The sequence below is a fragment of the Catharus ustulatus genome, chromosome 2, assembly GCF_009819885.2.
Source record: "Catharus ustulatus isolate bCatUst1 chromosome 2, bCatUst1.pri.v2, whole genome shotgun sequence".
NCBI classification, from domain to species: Eukaryota; Metazoa; Chordata; class Aves; order Passeriformes; family Turdidae; genus Catharus; species Catharus ustulatus.
The window spans coordinates 15,421,032-15,441,947 of record NC_046222.1 but is presented as its reverse complement, the minus strand read 5'-3'; the positions used below and the strand labels follow the sequence as shown (position 1 = coordinate 15,441,947).

The 20,916-nt window shown below is 47.2% G+C and overlaps 2 protein-coding genes across 2 annotated transcripts in view; one reads left to right on the top strand and one right to left on the bottom strand.

The window, feature by feature from the left end:
- The window catches only part of MAP6 (microtubule associated protein 6), a 43,469-nt gene extending 36,255 nt beyond the window's left edge, over positions 1–7,214 (top strand). Inside the window, exon 4 of the mRNA XM_033051244.2 lies at positions 7,042–7,214. Within this exon, the coding sequence (XP_032907135.1) occupies positions 7,042–7,111 (70 nt within the window). The 3' untranslated portion in view covers positions 7,112–7,214. The remainder of the gene's footprint in view (positions 1–7,041) is intronic.
- An 8,042-nt stretch (positions 7,215–15,256) lies between these two features.
- LOC116992552 (somatotropin) lies at positions 15,257–20,436 on the bottom strand. Its single transcript, XM_033052302.1, has 5 exons — positions 20,366–20,436; positions 19,344–19,507; positions 18,595–18,711; positions 18,089–18,250; positions 15,257–15,543 (listed from the first exon to the last, which is right to left on the bottom strand). The coding sequence occupies exons 1-5, from the start codon at positions 20,373–20,375 to the stop codon at positions 15,343–15,345; spliced, it is 654 nt and encodes a 217-aa protein (XP_032908193.1). The 5' UTR covers positions 20,376–20,436; the 3' UTR covers positions 15,257–15,342.
- Between the last annotated feature and the right edge of the window lie 480 nt (positions 20,437–20,916).

The following is a 20,916-nucleotide window of genomic DNA, read 5'->3' as shown; positions in this document are numbered from 1 at the left end:
CCTTTAATTATCTTGTGTCCACTCATCTAGGAACCTTGTGCATGGGTGGATGAAGAAGTTTTTCCTTGACACTCTTCATCCTTCCACTCCAGCTTGGGCACAGGACTGAGCTCCCTTTGAAAACCTCAGCTCAATGATTAAAAAATCACTTTTACATCCCTGACTGGTAAAAGGATGTTCCATCAGCTGACATATCAGCCCTTATACAAATGCAGCCTCTTGTGTCATGATATTCTTTTGATTTAGGGTTTATTTAGAGATGTGCCAGTGCAGGAGAGAAAGAAACTTTTAAAGAAGATGCTTCTGACATAGTTTGTACCTCCCAACATCCAAGGAAAAACAACCATCCCTGACAGTGACATCAGCTCAAGAAGAGGAGCCATACAAGAAGGAGAAGTTCCCTCGTACAAACATGATGACACAGATGTGCTCAGCTCTAAGAACAGTATCTTTTCCACATTTGGAAAATATTGTGATGTTCAGACATGGGCTTCTGCTCTGCCTTGTTCCAGCAGTGTCATGGTAAGTTTGATTCAGTTGGGGAGTTGGCACCTCACTTCCATTTACCCTTTTTCACCTGAGCATTGTGGGTTGGGAGCAATTCCACTAAAGCCACTGGGTCTGCTTCCAAGCTCAGGGGTGTGTGATGAGGGATAACACAGCTCTGAGTACTTCAGGACTGGTGGTCTATCATGAGCTCTGAATTGCTTGTAAACACTCTTAATTTCTGTTGCAGGGTGCCGTGGGAGCAACTCCCTAATCCTGACTGTCATGTGGAGGACATGAGGCAAGAATGAAAGAAAATCCTACCAGTGGGTTGAAGGCATCTTTATGCTTTCTAAAATGCCAGCTTTCCCTTCAGTCTGCTCCATGGAAGCCAACAGCAAGGACCAGCCACCAGAAAAATGATGGATGGTAGTGGCAGATCTTGGTGATATGTGAGAGCCTTGACTGCTTTCAGTGTGGTGTGAGAGATGGGAAGGGAAAAGCATTTCTGAACCCTCCGTGCTGTCCTCTGCCCACCCCAACCTAGCCTATGGCATGCAAAAACCCCAAGCCTCAAAGCTGGATGTTCCTGTATCTTCTTGGAGAGACCAGTGTGTCCTCTCTAGTTCTGGAGAACTCCAGAACTCTAGGTCTGGAGAACTGGGTCACAGCAAAGAGTGAGGAGCACCCTGCATGGCACATGGTGAAGGGAATCTTACCACATGACAGGTGGCTGATGGGTCTGTTCCCATCAGTTAACATCACCCATAAGCACTTGATGGTTCCAGTACCAGATGGTCAAGGCAGGGAAATCCTGGGAGCAACCCCTGGCCATTGGACTGACCTGCTCCTTGGTCTGGTTCAGGATTCAGTACCCAACTGAAGACAAGCTCAGCTGTGGCCACCTTGTCTGGACTCAAGAGATTTGTCCAGAGAAGCTGTGGCTGCCCCATCCCTGGAAGTGCTCAAGGCGAGGTTGTACTGCAGCTGGAACAACCTGGTCTAGTGGAAGGTGTCCCTGTCCATGACAGGGCGGCTGGAACTAGAGGATCTTGAAGATCCTTCCCACCCAAATAATTCTGTGGTCCTGTGATTTTTCAGCAGGGACACAGCCCCACAGTGTACCCTGAATTTAATGAAACAGGCAGTGCTTTGGAGCTGCAGGACAATGAATGTCTTTGCTCCCCTTGCCCCTGCTGTCTCCCCTCTCCCCAAAGTTCATTGCTGATCAGAGATCTCTCTCCCTTGGCTCCTTCCCTTGCAGCCTGCAATGCTCTCCATCTGACCCCATTTGCCCACCACACCACCATTCCTTCTTTCCTTCAGAATAATTTTCCTCCATTTCCTCTGCCAGCTTTTCTGTGTCTGTCTCACAGCTGCTTCTCCAATCCTTTGCTTTCTCCCACCTCCCCCCTCCACATCACCCCAAATACCCAGCTCCACCAAGGACCTTCTCCTTCCCATCCTCCCTCAGTTACTGTCTCATGTCCTGTCTCTCTTGGACTGTAAGCCTTTTTCTTTGCCTGTACTGTGTGATATCACTCACTGCTTGAATAAAGGATACCTCACCCACCAACTGCCCCTTCTCTCTCTCTGTTCTTGGTGTGACTTCACTAGATGTGTCTGCAAGTGCCTCGTGTGTCTGTCCTGGTGACCAGTCAAGCAGTTGGTCTTGCTGCCACAGATCTGTCTGTCTTTTAAGATGACACTGCTCATGCTTTTGTCCTCCGGTATCTTTGTTTCATTTTTTTTTACAGCCACAGGGACAAGCTTTGTTGTCAGTGTAGGTGCCTGGCACATTCAGAGCTGCAGGATCTTCTGTCCTTTGCCATCCTGGTGCATCTGATAAAGAGTTTGGCTTTTCTCCAGCTTCCTGCAGAGATGTCCTGTGCTGCCAGGTGGCTCAACAAATGCAGCAGCCAAGGAGAATGAAGGAGAAATCCTATAGCCCAGAGCAGAAGCAGTTGATGGTAAAGGAACATTTACAGGACATTCCCCTGTAACAGGAAGCAGTGGGCAGAGATGTGTCAGTGGAAATCCAAGCAGATATAACTTTCAGGGGAATCAGCAAAAGCTGGCTCAGCATGTTTGAGAGATGGATGCCCAGGAGGTTTCTTGTGGCTCAGAAGGTGCCCTGGACATCTGCTTCCTTTATCCCAGAGGAGGAGAGACCTGTCCATGGTCCCTTCTGCCTGGGAGTACATCAAGGACCCATTGTGACTCAGCCTCAGATGGCTCCTTGCTGCCTCCTTGTCCTAATTTATGGCCTCAAAGCAGTAGTTTGGTCAGTGCTGGCTGGAGCTGTTGGTGCACACGGAGATGGTGCTTCTTCCCAGGTGCTCCTTACAATCATGGGAAATTGCAGGAGCAGCTCAGCTCCTCTACCCTTGCAGTGACCCTCACTGCCTTTGGTGTGACACCAGCCTGTCAGAAAGCAAAAGAGGCTCCTGGTCATACTGAGTGAGCTCAGAGCATGGTCACCAGTCTGGTTTCATGGCCCATCTCAGGAGTTAGGTCTGAGGACCTAACAAAAGGCAAAAGTGAAGCAGTTTGGTGGACATAGATGGGAGAGGGATCAAACACTGCTCAGTCCTCTGGGCTTCCTTCAGTGCCTGTTCCTGTCCTGTCCTGCCTGCAAGAGCAGATAGAAGAGATGAAATGTGTGGGGAGCTCAGATCCTCAGTGAGGAGCCTGGAATGCCATCTAGGACAAGCAAGACTTGCAGCTGAGTTGTGTCTGAGATCTCCAGGCTGCTGGAATTTTGGTGTAGGTGCTGGAAAGAGGCATTGGGAAAAGATCAATCCCTTGGTGTAGGTGATATCCTGCATCCTTTCCTATGTGCCACCATGACTTACTTCCAGCTGCCTTGTTTCTGCAGTGCTGCTGCCTCCTCCTCCAAGCTGTACATTCCACCAGTAAAAAAGCTCTGAAAAACATCTCAGCTGCATTTTTAGGGGCTGACTAGAATTTAGGACATGATTCCTCCATGCTGCTCAGGTCTTCATCTGACTTGGAGATGTGTAGAAGTCTTCTAACATACAGATGTCTGCTAGCAGAGCTCTGTAAGAGCTTGCCCATCTGCTGCTTTGGTTTGAACTCCAAAGGGCTGAGTTCCTTGCTGCTCATCCCACACCTACATCAGGCCAGACTTCACAACCAGGCACTTTCTTCTTCAGCCCTTGCTGGCCCCAAGCACGTTTCCAGGTCTCACAGCTTTGCAAGGACAGCAATCCCTCTGTTTGCTGAGGTACAGAGCAAGGCTGAAATTCTGCACTTCCCTGATACAATTCACAGTGTTACCTCTGCTGCTTGATGTGCCTTTTCCAAAGAATGCAACCAATGATAAAGTACCATGTTAAGACCATTTTTCAGGTTGGTATTTTTGCTGTTGTTTTGTAAAGACAACAAGCTTCAGTGCACAAAGGGCAACACAACCTTCAGAAGACAGAAGTGACTTGTCATAATCTACTCATAACCTAACCAGGAATTGCATTTGCCCAGAAATCAATGAGTTTCTGTCTTCTGAAGAGCATGAACTGTCAATGTTCTCCTGGATAAGGGCACTAACCAAAAGGTGGTTCTTCCACAGACAAGAGCTGTCTCCTCACTGAATTTTCTGGGAGGGAAAAGAAAGATTTCTCATGGTTTTTTTTTCTTTAAAATGTTCCTTCAGCACCAAAGTTCTGTGCCTGAGACTGTTCGCTTTTTTCTGAGCTGCTGGTGGAGGATTCCTGCTGCTTCTAGTTCTCTTAAAGGCAACTTTTAATTTTCTGTGTGCCTATACAGACTCATAACAGCTCCCAAATAGCTAAACTGCTTTAAATTAAAGTAATTTTGTAGAAGAGAATACAAGTCATCACCTCATTGTGATATGAGGCCACCAAAACATCAAGATGTGAATTCATAGAGGAACAGGGATGAGATTTGAGCAGGTCCTCCACATCTCTGAGGAGCAGGATAATATTGCTGGAGCTGTCAGGACAGTTTAGACCCAAGTCACAAAATCTCAGCTCCATGTGGTTACACCAGGACCAGCAAAGAGGGGATGGCACTGTGTGTGCTCATGGGGGCCCATGAACACCCCTGGCTTTTTCCAGACACCTTGTGCTGCCTCTGGGAAATGAACCCCTATTGAATTTGATAGTATTACTGCACCTCTCTCAGGCATAACAGGAGGAGAAATCTGTCACCTCCAATTCATCTCTCCTACATTTCTCACCTTCTTACAAAATTAACCCAACAATTTTCCATCAGCAGCCTTCATGAGGGCAAAGATCTCCAATCTCTTTCCTCACTTGGCTTAAACAAAGATCATTTTATAAATGTTACTGCATGTGTGTTGGGGCTTGTTGTGTTTCAGGATCAGGCTTTCCTTTCAGCTCTCCAGTCTGCACACAGCCAGCTCACTCTTCCCAAGGCTGGTCCTTGGGCTGGACCTCGCTAGAGAACAGCCACAGTTGTTCTCTGCTGTGCATGCTCTGTTGTTTCTGAATAACTGCTCCAGGGGAAAATAATGTAATTACCAACCCCTCACACTCCTTCTAGTTTATGACAGCTTTGGATGCACAATCACACAGTTGTTTATATTCATGCAAACAAAGAGGAAGCCTGGGGATGAGATGGGACAGACTCTCCTCCTCAGGTCTCAAATCCATGGCTGAAGGATGCACACAGTCATGGGAAAAGAGCCAGTAGATTAAAAGGAAGAACATGCACTGCAGGCAGCAGATTTTTGACTGTCTCAACAGGGAGGGACCACCCCAGTGCTGCTGAGATGGAGGAATTCCCCTGGTGATTCTAGCAAGGGCTCAGGAAAATGCTGGTGGATTGGAAACAGTTCATGTTGCTTCAGGGAGAGATTATTTTTTGCTTCCAACAATCTCCTCTGAAATGCAGGGTAGCAGCAAGAGCAGGGTTGGACACCAAGAAGGAGGTGGGATGGCTCTGGGGTTGAATCCCCTGGATTGGGTTGAACCTGGATCATCAGGGGCACAGGACAAGCTGAGATGCTGCCCCACAGCTCCTGCACCCTCCCTCCCTAAATGAGGTGTGAAGATGTGCTTGGCACATGGAGAGGTTGCTGATGGCCTTCAGACTGCAAGTGCAGGTGCCCTTGGCACCATTTCCACTGGCAAGGATGTGCAGGAATCTCCATCCTTCTCTAGAAACCAGCCAGTGGGTCCTGTCCTAGCAGATCCCAGTGCATCAGCAGTATGGACCTGGTCTGCCCTGACAGTGGGGCATCTTCCCAAAGAGAAGCTGCTCTGCATTTTCCCCCTAATGCTTTGATTTGTGGTGCTGGACTCACCTCATTCCCATAGGAACTGCTGGCCTGAGAGAACTCAGCAGATTTCCTACCAACCTCTGCCAACAGCTTCTGGCAGCAAATGTCTCTGTAGTAAGCAGAAAGGGCAGGGTGAGGGTGAGTATTTGAGAGAGAGCTGTCCTGCCAGGGCTCTGCACATGGGCCTGCCTCTCACACAGAAATGCTTCTTGTCGTGTCTGGGTTGGGCTGATTTCATGGACCAAGAAAATGGCAACCAGCTACTCCATGGTGCCAGCCCCTCCTTCCCTCCTCTGACCTGGAACCATTCCCTGCACAAAAATGATGCAAGACTGGGGGACAAATGGGGATCTCCGCAGTCCCTTGATGCAACCACCTTGTAAAGCTGCCCATTTTAAATCTTAGCAGGTTTCTGGTTCATCATCAACTTCTTTCTGCCTTTCTGCATCCTCACAGACCCATTCCCATCCATCCATGTCTCTCCTCATCCCCAGAGATCCTCCTCCTCTTTCCTAAGGAAGACTGATTCCCTTGTTCCCTACAGGTCTTTCCCTCCCCACCCCTCCCTCTGTGCTTTCTCAAGACCCAGCTTTCCTTCCAACACATATCCAGAGATTCTACTGGCAGCATCTACCCTAACTCCAGGCTGCCTTTGTTCTTTTGTGCTGCCATCCAAGACTATCCAGGTGACCCTGCCAGGCACCCAGTACCTTGGTGCCACCTCACCTCCTGGTGTCTCCTGGGGGTATCGAAGAGGAAAGGGGTGCCCTCAAATTGGGGTTAGTATGCATTAGCTGGATTTGCTTTCCTGCCAGTTGTTTTAACAGGTTCCAGGTGCTTCCTGAGTGGCACAAGAGCTCAGCTCCACTGTGACAGGGCTTTTACCACCCATCATGAGGGAAACAAACTGCTTCTTTGTGAGATAATTTTACAGCAAGGTGTTTGTTCCATGCAGGTTATAATCAATTGGCAAGCATTTTTTGTATCTGATGGTGGATGTGATCCTGGTCACAGTTAAACCAAGGGCTGGTCAAAAAACCCAGCCCAAGCCCTCCCAGGTTTTGGGGACATCCATGGGTTTTGGACCAGCTCCTTGCAGGGAGCAGGACCATTCACCAGCCTGAGGACATACCAAATGTGTGGTTGCTTGGGGAATGCTCTGCAGAGCCATTGCTCATGGGGCAAAGTCCAGCTCAGGGGTGGCATTTTGTTGTCATGGGCCAGCTGATTGCTCTGATAGCTTTGCAATGATTCTCTTTCTCTGCTTCCAGGACTCCTGAAAAAAACACTGGTGCTACAGACCAAGAACCAAGTACCTTAGTGCAGGACCAGCCCACTTGAAGTCAGGAACTGTCGTCTGAGCAGCAGCTGGAGCAAACGTGTAGTCCGCATGAAATGTGTATTGTCTGGCTGGCATAAAATAAAGCTGATGATGAAAGCTGAATGACAACTTCTGTTGTCTCTCAAGCACTTTGAAGTTATTGTGTGATGCAGTTAGCATGTCTGTGCCTTGATTTATGTACAGTAAAGTTACAGAAAAAATGGGTCCAAGTCTCCCTTTATTCACAGATGGGAAGCAGCACTGGTTTTAAGGGTCTTTCTATTTCCTGTGGGCAATAGAGAGATAGATTCATATCCATTGTTTGTGGAGGTATCACACTGGATTTCAAAGGCTATACCAGAATCTTACTCGATAGAAGCAACAACTCCCTTCAAAGATCCTTGGAATATTTCATGCACTATAAATTCTCACCACTGTCAGGAACTTGTGTTTGGATATTTCCAGGTGAGGTACACCTTGTGCAACATCTGGCAGATCCCCTTGTCACTGTGCTGTAGCCATGAATATTTCAGACCTTCTTTTGAGGCTGCTAATATTCAACTCATTGCCAATTTGGGTATCACATAAAGCAAATCATAGAATGGTTTGGGTTGGAAAGGATCTTATGGATCATCCAGTTCCACTGCCCAGCCATTCAGAGGGACATACTCCACTAGACCAAGTTACTCCAAGCTCCATCCAACCTGGCCTTGAACACTTCCAGGAATGAGGCAGCCTCAGCCTCTCTGGGCAACTTTTGTCAGGGTTCCTCAGGGAGGAACTTCTTCCTGATATCTAGCCTAAATTTTCCTTCTTTCAGTCTGAACCCTTGTCCTGTCACTAAATTTCCTGATGCAGAGTTCTTCTCCGTCTTCTTCGTTGGCCCCTTCAGATACTTGAAGATGTTCTGAGGTATCCAAATTTCTGTTTTCCAGGCTGAACAGCACCAACTTTCCCAGCCTGTCTCCTTAGGGGAGATGTTCTAGAGTCCTTATCAAATGCTGGACAAGAGAGATTACATGCCTGTGAATAATTGCAGCATGTGCCTCACTCAGCAGCTCAAGGATCCTTGTTACACATGATTAAATAATTAACTGTTCTTGTGTATAATTACCATGATTGCACAGTTATTAGAGAGGACACCAGTCCAAAGGCTGAGAGCTAGATGTTGGTTGCCTGCAAGAGGTTTTACTCTAGTTCCCTGGAGCTGTTGGTGCCCAGTTATCCAAAGATCTTATCTATACACAATTATGGGTAGTAACCCAGATATCCACAGTGGAAAACTTGAGAAAAAGAGGCTTGTTCTTCCATCAGTATCTGATTTTCAGGAGTGGTTTAGAGAGGCAGAAAATCCAACCCAAACATGCACCAAAAGACAAACATTTTGTCTGCCTCTTCAGTTCCCTGAAGGTGAGAGCAGGAAAAAGTGGCCACCAGCTTTCATTTCACCAGTGGAAAATGTAGGGAAATGTGTCTGAAATAAGATGGAATTTCCCAGAGGTGGGTTTTGAAGCAGTAGAGTTGATTTAAATGCTGACCTACATCAAGGGAGAAGAAAACTTATGCAATATTTGTGTAAATAGTGACATGTTTTTCCACCAGATTGGGTACAATATTTCAGACAAACCCAAAACCCCTAAAATTATAATTTAATTTTGTATAGTAGTGCAGTGTTCTGACTTATCATAGAATCATACAATGGTTTGGGTTGGAATGGACCTTAAAGACCATCTCATTCCACCCCCCACTATGAACAGGGACATATTCCACTAAACCAGGTTGCTCCAAGCCCTGTCCAGCCTGGCCTTGAGCACTTCCAGGCATGGGGTGGCCACAGGTTCTCTGTGCCAGGGTCTCACCAGCCTCACAGTCAAGAATTTTTCCCCAATATCCATTCCAATCCCTCCCTCTGGCAGTGGGAAGACATTCCCCTTTGTCCTGTCATTCCAATCCTTTGGACAAAGTCCCCCTCTGGTTCTCTCAGTCCCTTTAGGCACTGGCAGGGGCTCTGAGGCCTCCCCATGTAGTCTTTGCAGATGGGAGTTTCCCTGATTTTGTGACCTGCTCATCTTGATCTTACCCTGAGGTATTCCTGTAGTACATGTGGTAGTGGGAATTATCCTCCCACCAGCAAGCTTAATTCAGTGCTGCAGAATTTTGCCTGCCTGCTTTTATCTGTGGTGTACATGGCACATTCCTCCAGCCCTGGCTGTGGTTTGTGTCAGCAGTGGTGTAAATGTGTAAGGCTGAGGGAGAGGAGGAAATCCCCCAAGCAAAAAAAACCAAGGCTGAAATAAGAGCAACACAGGAGACCAGAAATTAAAGCAATGAAAGAAAAGTGGAATTGCAAACTCAGAAATTAATGCAATGGAGGCAGATAGAAGCAAGGGGGCAAAGTTTTCTGCTCCTCCATTCAGGAGGTGGGTAATAATACTGGTCCAGGGAGCACGTATCCCCTGGAGAAGAGGAGCAGCAGTACTGAAAAATTAATAAGTGCTTGGGAGAGTGTTTCAGGCTGGATTTCAGCCTTTGTAGGGGCATTTTCCCTTTTCCGGGGAACAGCATTGCCCACGGATAAGGAGATGTGTAAAGTTCACACTGGAGATGCTTTACTGGCAGCATGGGCAGGGATTAATGCTGCAAAGCTCCTTATTTATGGCTATTTCTTTTTAATGAGGCAGTGACTGAAGTTACTCAGTGGCTAAGCAGAGCTCCCAGACAGATCCATCAAAGTGCAGGGCAGAAATGAGGGAGGATTCCATCAGGATTTGAGGCCAACAGCATCTGTGGTGCTGGGGGTGTTCAGTCTGCCCTTCTGATTTACGGGTTACATCCTTGTCCTGCTGTAAGGGAAACCGTGGGGTGTTCCCTTTAAGAGACTTCTCAGATGAAATCAAGCACAAACCAGCCAAATATTACATGTGAGAATCCACCAGGATTCTGGGATGTACCATCGGGATTCCAGCGGCAGATGGAGCCACGTGTTAGGGCTCAGCCCGTGGAGTCATTTCCCACCAATGTCAGAAAATGGGTGTATAATATCAAATCTGGAAAATGTCGAGGCATAAATAAAAATTAAATGTGTTCCTCTCTGATAAGGTGCAAATACCCAGAACTAGACTGACTCCTTGCTGATTTATCTGAGTCAAAGTCTGAGCAAATGGTCGTTCAGAAGAATTTACAAATGGATTGTCTCAAAAGTGCTTTTATTTTAGTTGCAGAGCAGGGGTCTGCACCCCACCTAACACTTAAAACCCACTGCTCCAACACTTAAAAATTTCAGTGGGTTTATATAACAATTTTATCAAAAATACCATACATGCTTCCTCTTCTAAAGTATTTGATAAGCAAGCAATTAGAAATTAGAAATATTGACATTAAAAATACTACATCAGATTTCTGCATTTACAATTAGTGTCCACACACTGTCCACACACAATTTACACAGCCTAAAGCAGCTAGTCATCCTTATTTCTTCCTTGATTCCCTACTTGCCTCTTAGCTACTCTGGTATACTAAGTCTAAAATTTTTTATCAAGGCACACTCATGTCAAGCTAGGTCTGCCAGGCGTTTTTTTTGCTAATTTATGCTAAATACTTATGTATACTTGTGCTAAGTACAGTCATTTCACGAATACAAGCCGCAGCAAGAAGACTAAAATTTTGGTGGAAACCCGGAAATGCGGCCAATATTCCGGTGCGGCTAATCTATGGACAAAAATGTGATATCTGCCCTTACCTAGTATCATGCTGGTCCAGTCCCGAGCCAAAACAGTCTGAAATCCATGGTTTCCCGTTGTTCCGACGATGAACCAATCAGAGAACAGCTTATTGCCTGCCTGTGGATGGCGGCGTTACTGAGGGGCGGGGGTTGTTATCGGGGTGAGTTACCTCGGCAGTTCGATAAAAGTGTGTGATATTTCTCTGTACTTTTTAAAGTGTTTTCAGTCTTGTGCGGCTACGGGGCTGGCTGGGCTCGCAGGGAGAGGGCTGGGGGAGCCTCTCTCCCCGCAGGGAGAGGGGTAGAACGGCCACTTGGCTCGCAGGGAGAGGGCTGCAATGGCCGCTCCCCCTGCGGGGCTGCGAGGGCCAGAGCGGCCGCTCCTGTGCCAGCACGGAGATGTGGCTCCGCTCGGAGCTCAGCTGCCTGCCCGCGCGGCTGAGCGGCTGTTTAAAGGCAACGCGGATCCATTGGGAATGCTCGCAAAATGACCACACTATTGTTCCTGTCTTTTTCGGCTTGTAAATAAAGGGTGTGTCTTTTTTCACTTGGAAACAATGTTTCCAAGGTCGGCAGTAAGCCAGTAAGCCCCGGCGATCCCGCGATTGTGTTACTAAATGACGACTTTGTGAAAGTTTGCGGCGAACTAAAGTGCGGCTAATATTCCGGGTGCGGCTTATTTATTGACAAAGACATCAATGTTGCCAACACACCGGATATGCGGCTTATACTCCATGCGGCTTGTATTCGTGAATTTACTGTACTTATTTACACTGATTTGTTCTGCCTATGTATGCAAAACCAATTCCTTATTTTGAAAGGGTTAAAAGCATTGTGCCTAGGCATTCTTGGGCAAGAATAAGATCTGTTGTAACCAGCACAGAAGCGAGATGAATCTTGGCAAAGAAATAGGGAACAAAACTTGAAAAAAATGAAGGACAAAGTTTGCTAAAGCCAGTGAGGAAATCACTGAAACAGCTAACAAGAGACTGTGTATTCCTAAAGAACAAAAGTGAAAAGGGCAGGGCGAGGAAGATGCCCAGCCTTCATCAAAGCACCACCGAGGAGGATGAGGAGCCTTCCTCAGTGCGACCACCAGGGTACACTGAGCCTGTGCTTTGCTAATGATAATGATGAGTTCCAAGAAATCATTTGCCCAACCCCACCTTTTCTAAGGAAAACGATGAATATGCATGAGTATAACTGTACATTGTAACATTCGGCGTGTGTATAAGGAGGAGATATCCCCCATGCACCTAAATAAATCAATTCCATTTTTTTGAGGTTTGGGGCAATTCATTCCAATGGTATAAAATATCCAACAGCTCTTTTTAATGCCATGAATATCGTGTTGAGTTTGTTTGGTTCCCTCCCTCCAGTGATTCCTAGATGACTTATGCTCCCTTGTTTCCTCAAGACTCTTATAAATCTTTATCTGAATTATTTAACCCCAATTCACTCCCTCTTTCCTTCACTGACTTTTATCCTTTGTCTCCTTTACCTTGATGTGCTTATTTTCTGCTCTGTCATTCCAGTCACTTCATTTCTCCTTCTACCCTTATGCATCTTTCATAATTTACCCCACTTTGCTCTGGCAAGGGGCAGGTTTTCCTTCTGGTGGAGTCAGTTTTTGTGGCATATCTAGGTTACTGTCAGGACTTCTTTCATTCATTTTGTATGAATCTGCTTTAATAATTTATCCCACATCAAAGATGTATAATGAAATCACCATTCTGAAAATGGCTTTTCCGTGTTGAGGTAATGGAGCAGAGATGGGCTGGAAGGTATCACCCCCAGACAGTATTTTGGTGTAAAATAAGCACAAGATTCAGGGGAAAGAGAAGGCTGGGAGAGCTGAGAAGATGCTAATGTTTGGGGCCTGGATTAGAAGAGAAAGGAATGGACCCAACTTTACTTTGCCCTACAGTAAAGAACATCAAAAACTTAAGAACAAAATTACCCCTATCCCAGCCAAAACCAGGACAGATGTGAACCACTGAAATACTTTCACAGACGACTTTTGTCTCAGAGCTTAGCAGCACAGAGCTGAACCACTTTAAAGAGAAAGACCCAAAACATCTTTGCCATAAAATCTAATTCACACATCTCAGCATTCCAAAACCACTCAGGATTCCATTACTTACCTTTCCTGAGCTGCATAGCTCCCCAAACTGGTCCAAAATGGATCACAAGATGTGGACGAGGCTTATGACCCTCATGAATTCATGGTGATGGGAGAGCTGCTGTAGTCCTGGTGATCCAGGGATGCCTGTGAGGCAAGCTTGGTAGCTGTTTTATCTTCTATGGGAAGAGTGTATCTGATCTGGATGGGATGGAGCCCATTTTCCCTTAGATGCTTTCGCAGTGCTGTGCTTTGCATGGGTAGCTGGCAAGGTGTTGATAACACCCCAGTGTTTTGGCTACTGCTGAGCAGCACTATCTCTCTGGCATTCCCCTTCCCCATCAAGGGACAAGGAGTGGGCAAGATGCTGGAAGGGGACAGAACCAGGCCAGCTGATCCAAATTAACCAAAGGGATATTCCATGCTGTCAGCTCAGATATACAAACTAAGGGAAGAAGAACAGGGGGTATTTTTTATTCTACAATATTTGCCTTCCAGAGCAGCTGGATGCTGAAGTCCTGCTTCTGGGGAAGTGATTGAACATTGGATGTAGAGATTAAACTTTCTTCCCCTTTGCTTATGTGTGCAAAAACCTTCACTTTCTTTTTGCTTTAGTAAACGGCCTTATCTCAACCTTCCAGTTGTTTTTGTCTTGTTTTCCTCTCCTGTCCTGCTGGGAAGGGGAGTGATAGATAAACCAGAGAAGGTTTTCATAGTAGGCATCCCTCTCTATGCTACTAACCAAAACATTTGGGAATCTCATTGGCTATTTGTAAAAAGCTTCTAGATATCATCCACGTTTTCTTAGGCCAGTTTTTCCCTCTTGGTTTGTCTTATCTCTGTTGTTCCTCTGTGCAGAGAAAAGACGTGTCTTGAACAGTTCATTGATAAGCTAGAGAGGAATAAAGGCAAATTATTTGAATTCAGAAGGATGAATGTTATTAATGGGCTTAAAAATACATGAGTTGCAATCCTTAACTCTGAGTTCTTCAATCATCTGGTTAGATGTGGTTTGGATTTCATTTTCCTGCCTGTGTGAAGCAAGCTAAGAGTGCATCTGTGCAGAAGGAAGCTCCTTTCTGGAGGAGCTCCTCGGCTCCTGAGCCATTTTTAGTAGGGGATCTGGGCAGCACTTGGGGACGCAGGTGCTTCAGAAACACCCTGTGACTGAATGCAGGCTGATCTCTTCAGAGAAATGATCCTGCCACATTTTCATTGTGACAAGCAAACACAGAATGAGGGGATACCAGCTGGTGCCATCTCCCGCGTGTTCAAGGAGCTCTGTAAACAGCACACTCGGAAATGAACCTTGCCTCAGGCAATATTTTAAACAGGCTACTAATGCCACAAACTATGTGTCTATTTGGAAATGCAAAATGGTTATTATAACACACTCTAAATCACAAGAAATGTTCCCTTGCAGGATTTTTGTGCCTCTTGTTTATGGAGAAAGGTAATTTTGCAGAGAAGATTTCTTTTCTGCAAAGATCTGGATTAAAGGCAGAGATGAGGAAAGGTTGGCAAAAAATGAAGTGGGAACAGAGAAGGACCTGGGGGTACCAGTGTGTAAAAACTGGATATACCCAGCCGTGTGTGCTGGCACCCTGAAACCCATGTGGGCTGATCCCACAGCATGGCTTTGATGCTGGCAGCACCTGTGCTTCCTGTCTCTGATCTCACCCAGTGCTTCTCTCTGCTCTGAGTTTGCAGTGGTGTGGAACCTGTGATGACCCACCTGCCCAGCAGGGGCTTTCATCTCCAGGATTTTTGTTCTAGCTCTGATCCCACCAGGATTATATTAAGGAATGCCTGGATCTAACCTTGCTCTAGGTGGTTCTCACCCCTCAAAATGTTGATCCTCAGAAAAAACAGGAATTCTCTCTCCAGGCACTGCCGCAGGAGCCCAGCTCCGCTCTGCCTGCATCCAGAAATCCAGGATGGATAAAACCCACATGTTTTGGTCCAACTTTGTCCCTTGCAACCCAAAATACACCCCTTAGTCTTAAATCTACCCTCAGCACCAAATCCACACCCCAACTCAAAATCTGCATCCCCAAATCCACCTTCCTCAGCCTCAAATCCACACTTCAGCCCCAAATCTAGCCCCAAATTGCCCCCCAGCTCCAAATCTACCCACAGTCCCAAACCTACTCCTCAGTACAAATCTATCCCTAAATCTGCTTCCCTTGTCCCCCCAAGCTCCAAATATGCTTCCTTAATCCCAAACCCACATCCCAAGCCCCAAATTCCCCCTGTCCCACTGGCCACTCCTCCCTCCCAGCCCCTCCCAGGAGCCTGCCCCACCCCAAAAAGCAGACGTGCTGGCAGTAGCAGGTTTATTCTCCAGTTTTCTTTCAGAGGGGTAGGGCAGCCAAGAGGTTGGAGCAGGAATGGAGCTGTCCGTGGTGTCAGATGGTGCAGTTCCCCTCTCCATAGCGCCGGCACTTCATCACCTTCAGGTAGGTCTCCACCTTGTGCAGGTCCTTCTTGAAGCAGGAGAGCAAGCCGTAGTTCTGCAGCAGCGCGTCCTCGCTGCGCAGGTGGATGTCAAATTTCTCGTAAGTGGCTTTGAGGATCTGGGGACTCCGTGAGCTTCGGTCCTGCAGCTCCTGCAAGAGGGTCGAGAGGTGATGGGAGGGTGGTGGGAGCCTGGGAGTGAGCAGGGGTCACAGCAACCTCATGCAGTGCTCCAGGCTGGGGCAGAGAGGCTGGGAATGGCCCTGAGGATACTGGTGGACAGCGGCTGAACAGGAGCCCATGTGTGCCCAGGTGGGCAAGGGGCCAGTGGCACCTGGCTTGCATTAGCCATGGTGTGTCCAGCCAGGACCAGGGCAGTGACAGCCCCCCTGTCCTGGGCACTGCTGGATAGCTCCAGTCCCAGGGGCAGGCATGGGCCCCTCCTGACGAGAGAGACATTGAGGTGCTGGGGCATGTCCAGAGAAGGGAACAGAGCTGGGGAAGGGTCTGGAGCACCAGGAGCAGCTGAGGAAGGTCAGACTGGAGCAAAGAAGGCTCTGGGCAGACCTTCTCACTCTCTATGACTCCTGATAGGAGGGTGGAGGCAGGTGGGAGTCATGCTCCATTCCCAGGGATCAAGGGATAGGACAACAGGACACAACCTCGAGCTGTGCTAGGAAATTCAGGAAGAATTTCTTTGCAGGAAGGATTGTTAAACACTGGGAAGGGACTGCCCAGGGAGGTGGTGAAGTCACTGTCCCTGGAGGTGTTCAGGGAATGGCTAGACATGGAACTCAGTACTCTGGTCTGGTTGAAAAGGCAGTGGCCAGCCTTGGACTCCGTGATCTTGGAGGTCTTTTACGACCTCAGTGATCCTATGATCTTCTACAGGCCCAGTGCCACAGCTCCCATGGAACTTTAAATGAGGTCAAGGGTTTCTCCCTCCAGTCTTAGAGCATATTTCAAACATGTTTTTGAGTGTATGTGTTTGCAGGAAGAGCAGTGATGCCGGGGTGATGCTACAGTGAGAAGGGAGCTGGGCACAGGGCTGCAGGGAGGGAGGACTGTGTTTTTGGGGTCTTAAAATAAAAGCAAAGTTGCAGAGTCTCTCCATACCTCATCCAGTCAAGGAGACAGGGAACCTGGCAAATAATTCTCTCTTTTCTCCCACTTTGCCAGCAAACAAAGCTCTAACCCAGACCCAAGCCATGTACATCTGGAGCTGAGTGCTGCAGTGCTGCACTCCTCCTGCCCTGCTGTGGTCACCAGCTGCCACAAACAGCAAAGATTGTTTTTAAGGAAAAGGTGCCATAAATGGGTGAAATATGATTGTTTGGCTGGTTTCTGTGTACCATTTCCTAATGCCCAAGCACATACCAAACTGGGACCAAAATCAAAGAATCGTGAAGTCACAGACTTGTTTGGGTTGGAAGGGACCTTAAAGACCATCTCATGGTCTGCCAGGACACCTTTCTCCAATCCCCATCCAACCTGACTTTGAACACTTCTAGGGATGTGGCAGCCACAGCTTCTCTGGGAAACCTGTGCCAGTGTCTCACCACCCTCACAGTAAAGAATTTCTCATCCACACAAAAATCTGGAAGTGGTGCTGATACGTATCCCTACTTTCTCCTGCTGAAGTGCCAAGACAGAAGATCTCTGTTTACTCTCTGAGCCTGACTTTCAGAATCGTTTTAATACTGGAAGATGTAAAAAAATATTCTGGACTCATTTCTCACAGCTGCAGGTCTCAGAGCTCTAGCTACAGGGTAAACCTGCCAGATAAACTTAATTACAGAATAAACATAACTGAAAAGGTGTCCTGGCAGATAATGCATAACTTCATTTAAAACAACAAGGCAAAAATAAAGTAGATTATAAAGGGAAAAGGTAGGGAGTGACTTTTTACATGGACAGATAGAGACAGGATAAGAAGGAATGTTTTTTACTAAAAGAGGAGAGATTTAGATTAGGTATTAGGAAGAAATTCTTCCCTATGAGGGTGGCAAGGCCCTGGCACAGGTTGCCCAGAGAAGCTGTGGCTGCTCCATCCCTGGAAGTTCCAGGGCCAGGTTGGATGGGGTTTGGAGCAACCTGGTCCAGTGGAAGGTGTCCCTGCCCATGGCAGGGGTTTGGAACAAGATAAGCTGTAAGGTCCCTTCCAACCCAGACTTTTCTGTGAATCTGTGATTAGTTCTTCCTTGAAGAGGATCACCCCTCAGCTTTCAGCTCTCTGGATGCTGTGTTAATGTATGAGGGAAACACCAGAGTACAGGTTTCCATCTGTACACAGATATTTCTATAAAATGTTGTGAATCATCACAAAATTTGCCATGTTTCAAAGTATTTCGCATGGAGATGTAGCAAACATTATTTTGCTGTTAGTACAACTGAAAATTTTTTTGTTGCTGGGCTTAGGAAAACTTTGGGTGAGAATTGTTGTGATTCCTAATCAGCAGCGCCATGTGATGTGTGTTAACATCTGTTCTGTGTTTTCTTATCCTCCCTAGTGATGAAACCTAATGTGCAATATCATTATCTCATTTTCTAAAGGTAAGAAAAGTCCTAAGGATGCCACTGGTCTTCAGAGTGGAAGGTGGTGGGATTTCTCATGGTCTTTGGATCCATGAGATCCAAAGTGCCCTCTGTCTGGGAGATCTCTGCAATTCCATAGCCATGCTACATGCTGCCACTTACCCTCATCAGAGCTTGGATCCCTTCTTCCAGGTCCTTTAGTTTTTCATACACTCTGTCTGAGGTGCCAAAAACCAGATTGTTTGTGAACATCTTGCTTAGGTACTGCACCGGGGTCAGCCAGGACTGGATGAGAATCAGGGAAAACTGAAGAAGCTCCATGTCCTGAAATTAAGACAAGAAAGGGTCAAAGCTTTGCAGGGGTATTTGATAGCATGTCCTGCTGCCTCTGGAACACCTGGAGATGTGCCACCACCCCTACAGCTTCAGCAAACACAACATTTTCAGGCTGGGGATCACCACCCAGACCTGTGTCCTATGCAGACAATAGTTTTTCTCATGCCTAGAAAAGTATTTCTTTCTTTATGCAGGGGTCAAGTAATCAAAAAGGGAGAGAGGGATGAAGCACCTAAGTGTTCACAGGGAACCCTCTGTTCCTGTAGTGAAGCACAACTGGGCTCTTCAGGCAGGTCTGTGCTTGCCCTGAGGGTGAAAAAAAAACAACTTACTGATTTCTGCTGGGCATCATCCTTCTTCATAGGAGCAGGGATGGTTTCCGAGTAACAAAATGCCACCTGGGAATTCTTGTTTGTGTGCCTTTGCTCCTCTGGAATATAGGTGCGTTCCTGTGGAGACATCCCAAATACACTCAGATCTGTTGCCAACACTCTGGAGAAGACCTCAGACACTCCCCAGGCTGCTCTGAATGGTTACTCTATGCAGGAAATAAATCTGAGACATGAGGTGCCTTTGGGCAGGGTTGGCAGGCAGGAAGCAGGAATATCGTGTTGGCACAATAGCTACTGGGCCTGAAGGTCTTTCTAAGCCAAGGTGCCGAGGTGAACCCAAACCACACCTGACTCAGGGTCTCCCAAGGGGTAAATTACCCCAAGGACAGATCTTGCAAAAGTGACAGCTCGTCCTGTCAGCAGAATAAACTAGATAGCTTTAAGCACCTCTCCCAGGGCAGAGGTGACCAGCACAGGAAAGTTGTCACACGTCTGTGACATGTCCCAGCTGGTCCTGTGCAGCCACTGTCCTGAGAAGGAACATGTGCAGGATCAGAGCAGGGGGCAGAGGGCTGAGAGGAGGAAGCAGGGTCCAGTCTGATGGGACATAACCTGTGCTAGCCTGTCAACACCCTCTCTCCTTACGGAAGGAGGACAAAGGGGACACCAGTAGTTGGAAGGTGCCTGTTACACAGTCCTGAAGCCATCAAGCTAAAGTGGAGGAGATGACCAGAGGCCACACCACTTACAAACTCCTTGTATGTCTCAGCAGCCAGGAGGTGAAGGTGCTGGGCCCTCAGCACAGCGTTGGCAAACAGGCTGGAAAGGGGAATGGCCGGGAAGGTGGCAGCTTGCTGTGGCCACTGCAGTGCCAGAGTGATGACAGCAATGGCGAGAGGAGAGAACCACGACCCTACAGCAAAGCACAGTGGAAGGTGTTAGCAGTCCTCAGGAAACTGGGCTGAGAGGGGAGTGGCGCCTGAGAGTTAATTCCCAGCCTTTTCTGTCCGTGCTAGCTGAAGGCTCATCTTCCTTGGTGCTTGTTGGCACCAAGAGTAAGCTTAGCCTTCTCCAAAATTCTCTGAAAGCCTTTCACCAAGACCTGCTCTCACCAAGAGCTTGTGCTTCTCTTAGTGTTACCAGCAGAGTCTTCCTGGGTGGAGTCTTGGTTGCTCCACAAAAACTAGTGTGTGTCCCAGTGTTTTTCCCTGATACTCCCATGGTTTTCCTTTTCTCACGGGTCCTTGCCCATGTGAGAAGAGCATGGTGCCCTCTGGCTACAGGAGCGAGGGGATGGTGAGTGCCAGTGAGGGCCAGGGAGTCCCTCACTGTAGCCATGGGTTATGTTGCCCTGCTGATGTGATGCTGGGGTGAGAGATGGTGACATTACCTGTGCTCTGACTGCACTCTGGGATGTGACTGCAGGATCTGGTGATCTTTGTCAATCCTAAATATTTTCAGCCTGTGACATCTGACACACACTAGTTCTGTCTGTAGCAAAGACCACAGACAATCTCAGACAAATAACCCTTGAAGAAGAAATGCCCTTATAGGAACTTATAGGACTTGGCCTGTTTAAGCCAAAGATTAACCAATGAATTAAAGTCACATTGCAAGGAAAGGTATTCTTTTTCATTATAAATTGCCTTATTTTAAGTTAGGGCTGTCACAGAGTGTGTGTATCCCACCACATACCACCCCATCATCATCTCCTCTCACCCTACACACATGGCAGCACTGACAAATCCTTTAAAACTGTAATAAAAAGTACCTGGAGCCATTTCTGCTTGGTGAGTTGTTCAGGTGTTGCTCGACAGTGAATATTTCCTCCTTTCATCTGGCAAGGGAACTGTTGAGCCACCCTTTATATAGCAGGGTGTCTGTTTAAAATGGATCTGTGTGTCTACGATCACAACTCCTCTGCATCTTCTCTGTGCATAAATGCAAGGTGTTCACAGTGATGCTGCCTCATTGTAGTAATTTATACACAAATGTACAAGTTGGGAAAGTTGTTTGCCTCAGGATGAAATCAGTGCTTAATGATTTCGCCATATCCCACAGTTTATCGCAAATGGAATTTTCCTGGTCATTGGAATACCCGTCCCAACTCACATCAGTGCTTTCATATGGTGGAATTTGCTTTGTCCACCTGTTTTTCCTGTTTGGCTCTGCAGCCTTGCTCACAGTTCACAGGCCTGACTGGCCAGTTTGGGAGATTTCGGACCTAGAGTAAACGGCAAGTTCTACCAGGGAAAGTTTAGGTTGCATACGAGGGGAATTGACTTCCTCAGAAGGGTTGTACAGCCCTGGGTTTTCCAACCT

Bases quoted from the DNA above. Each gene is read 5' to 3' on its own strand.
- LOC116992552 (XM_033052302.1), bottom strand. The intron at 18,251-18,594 runs GTAAGTTGTTTT...TCTTAATTTCAG, and splicing joins ATGATGCCCAGCAGAAATCA to GACATGGAGCTTCTTCAGTT. The intron at 15,544-18,088 runs GTAAGTGGCAGC...ACCCTCTTGCAG, and splicing joins GGATCCAAGCTCTGATGAGG to GAGCTGCAGGACCGAAGCTC.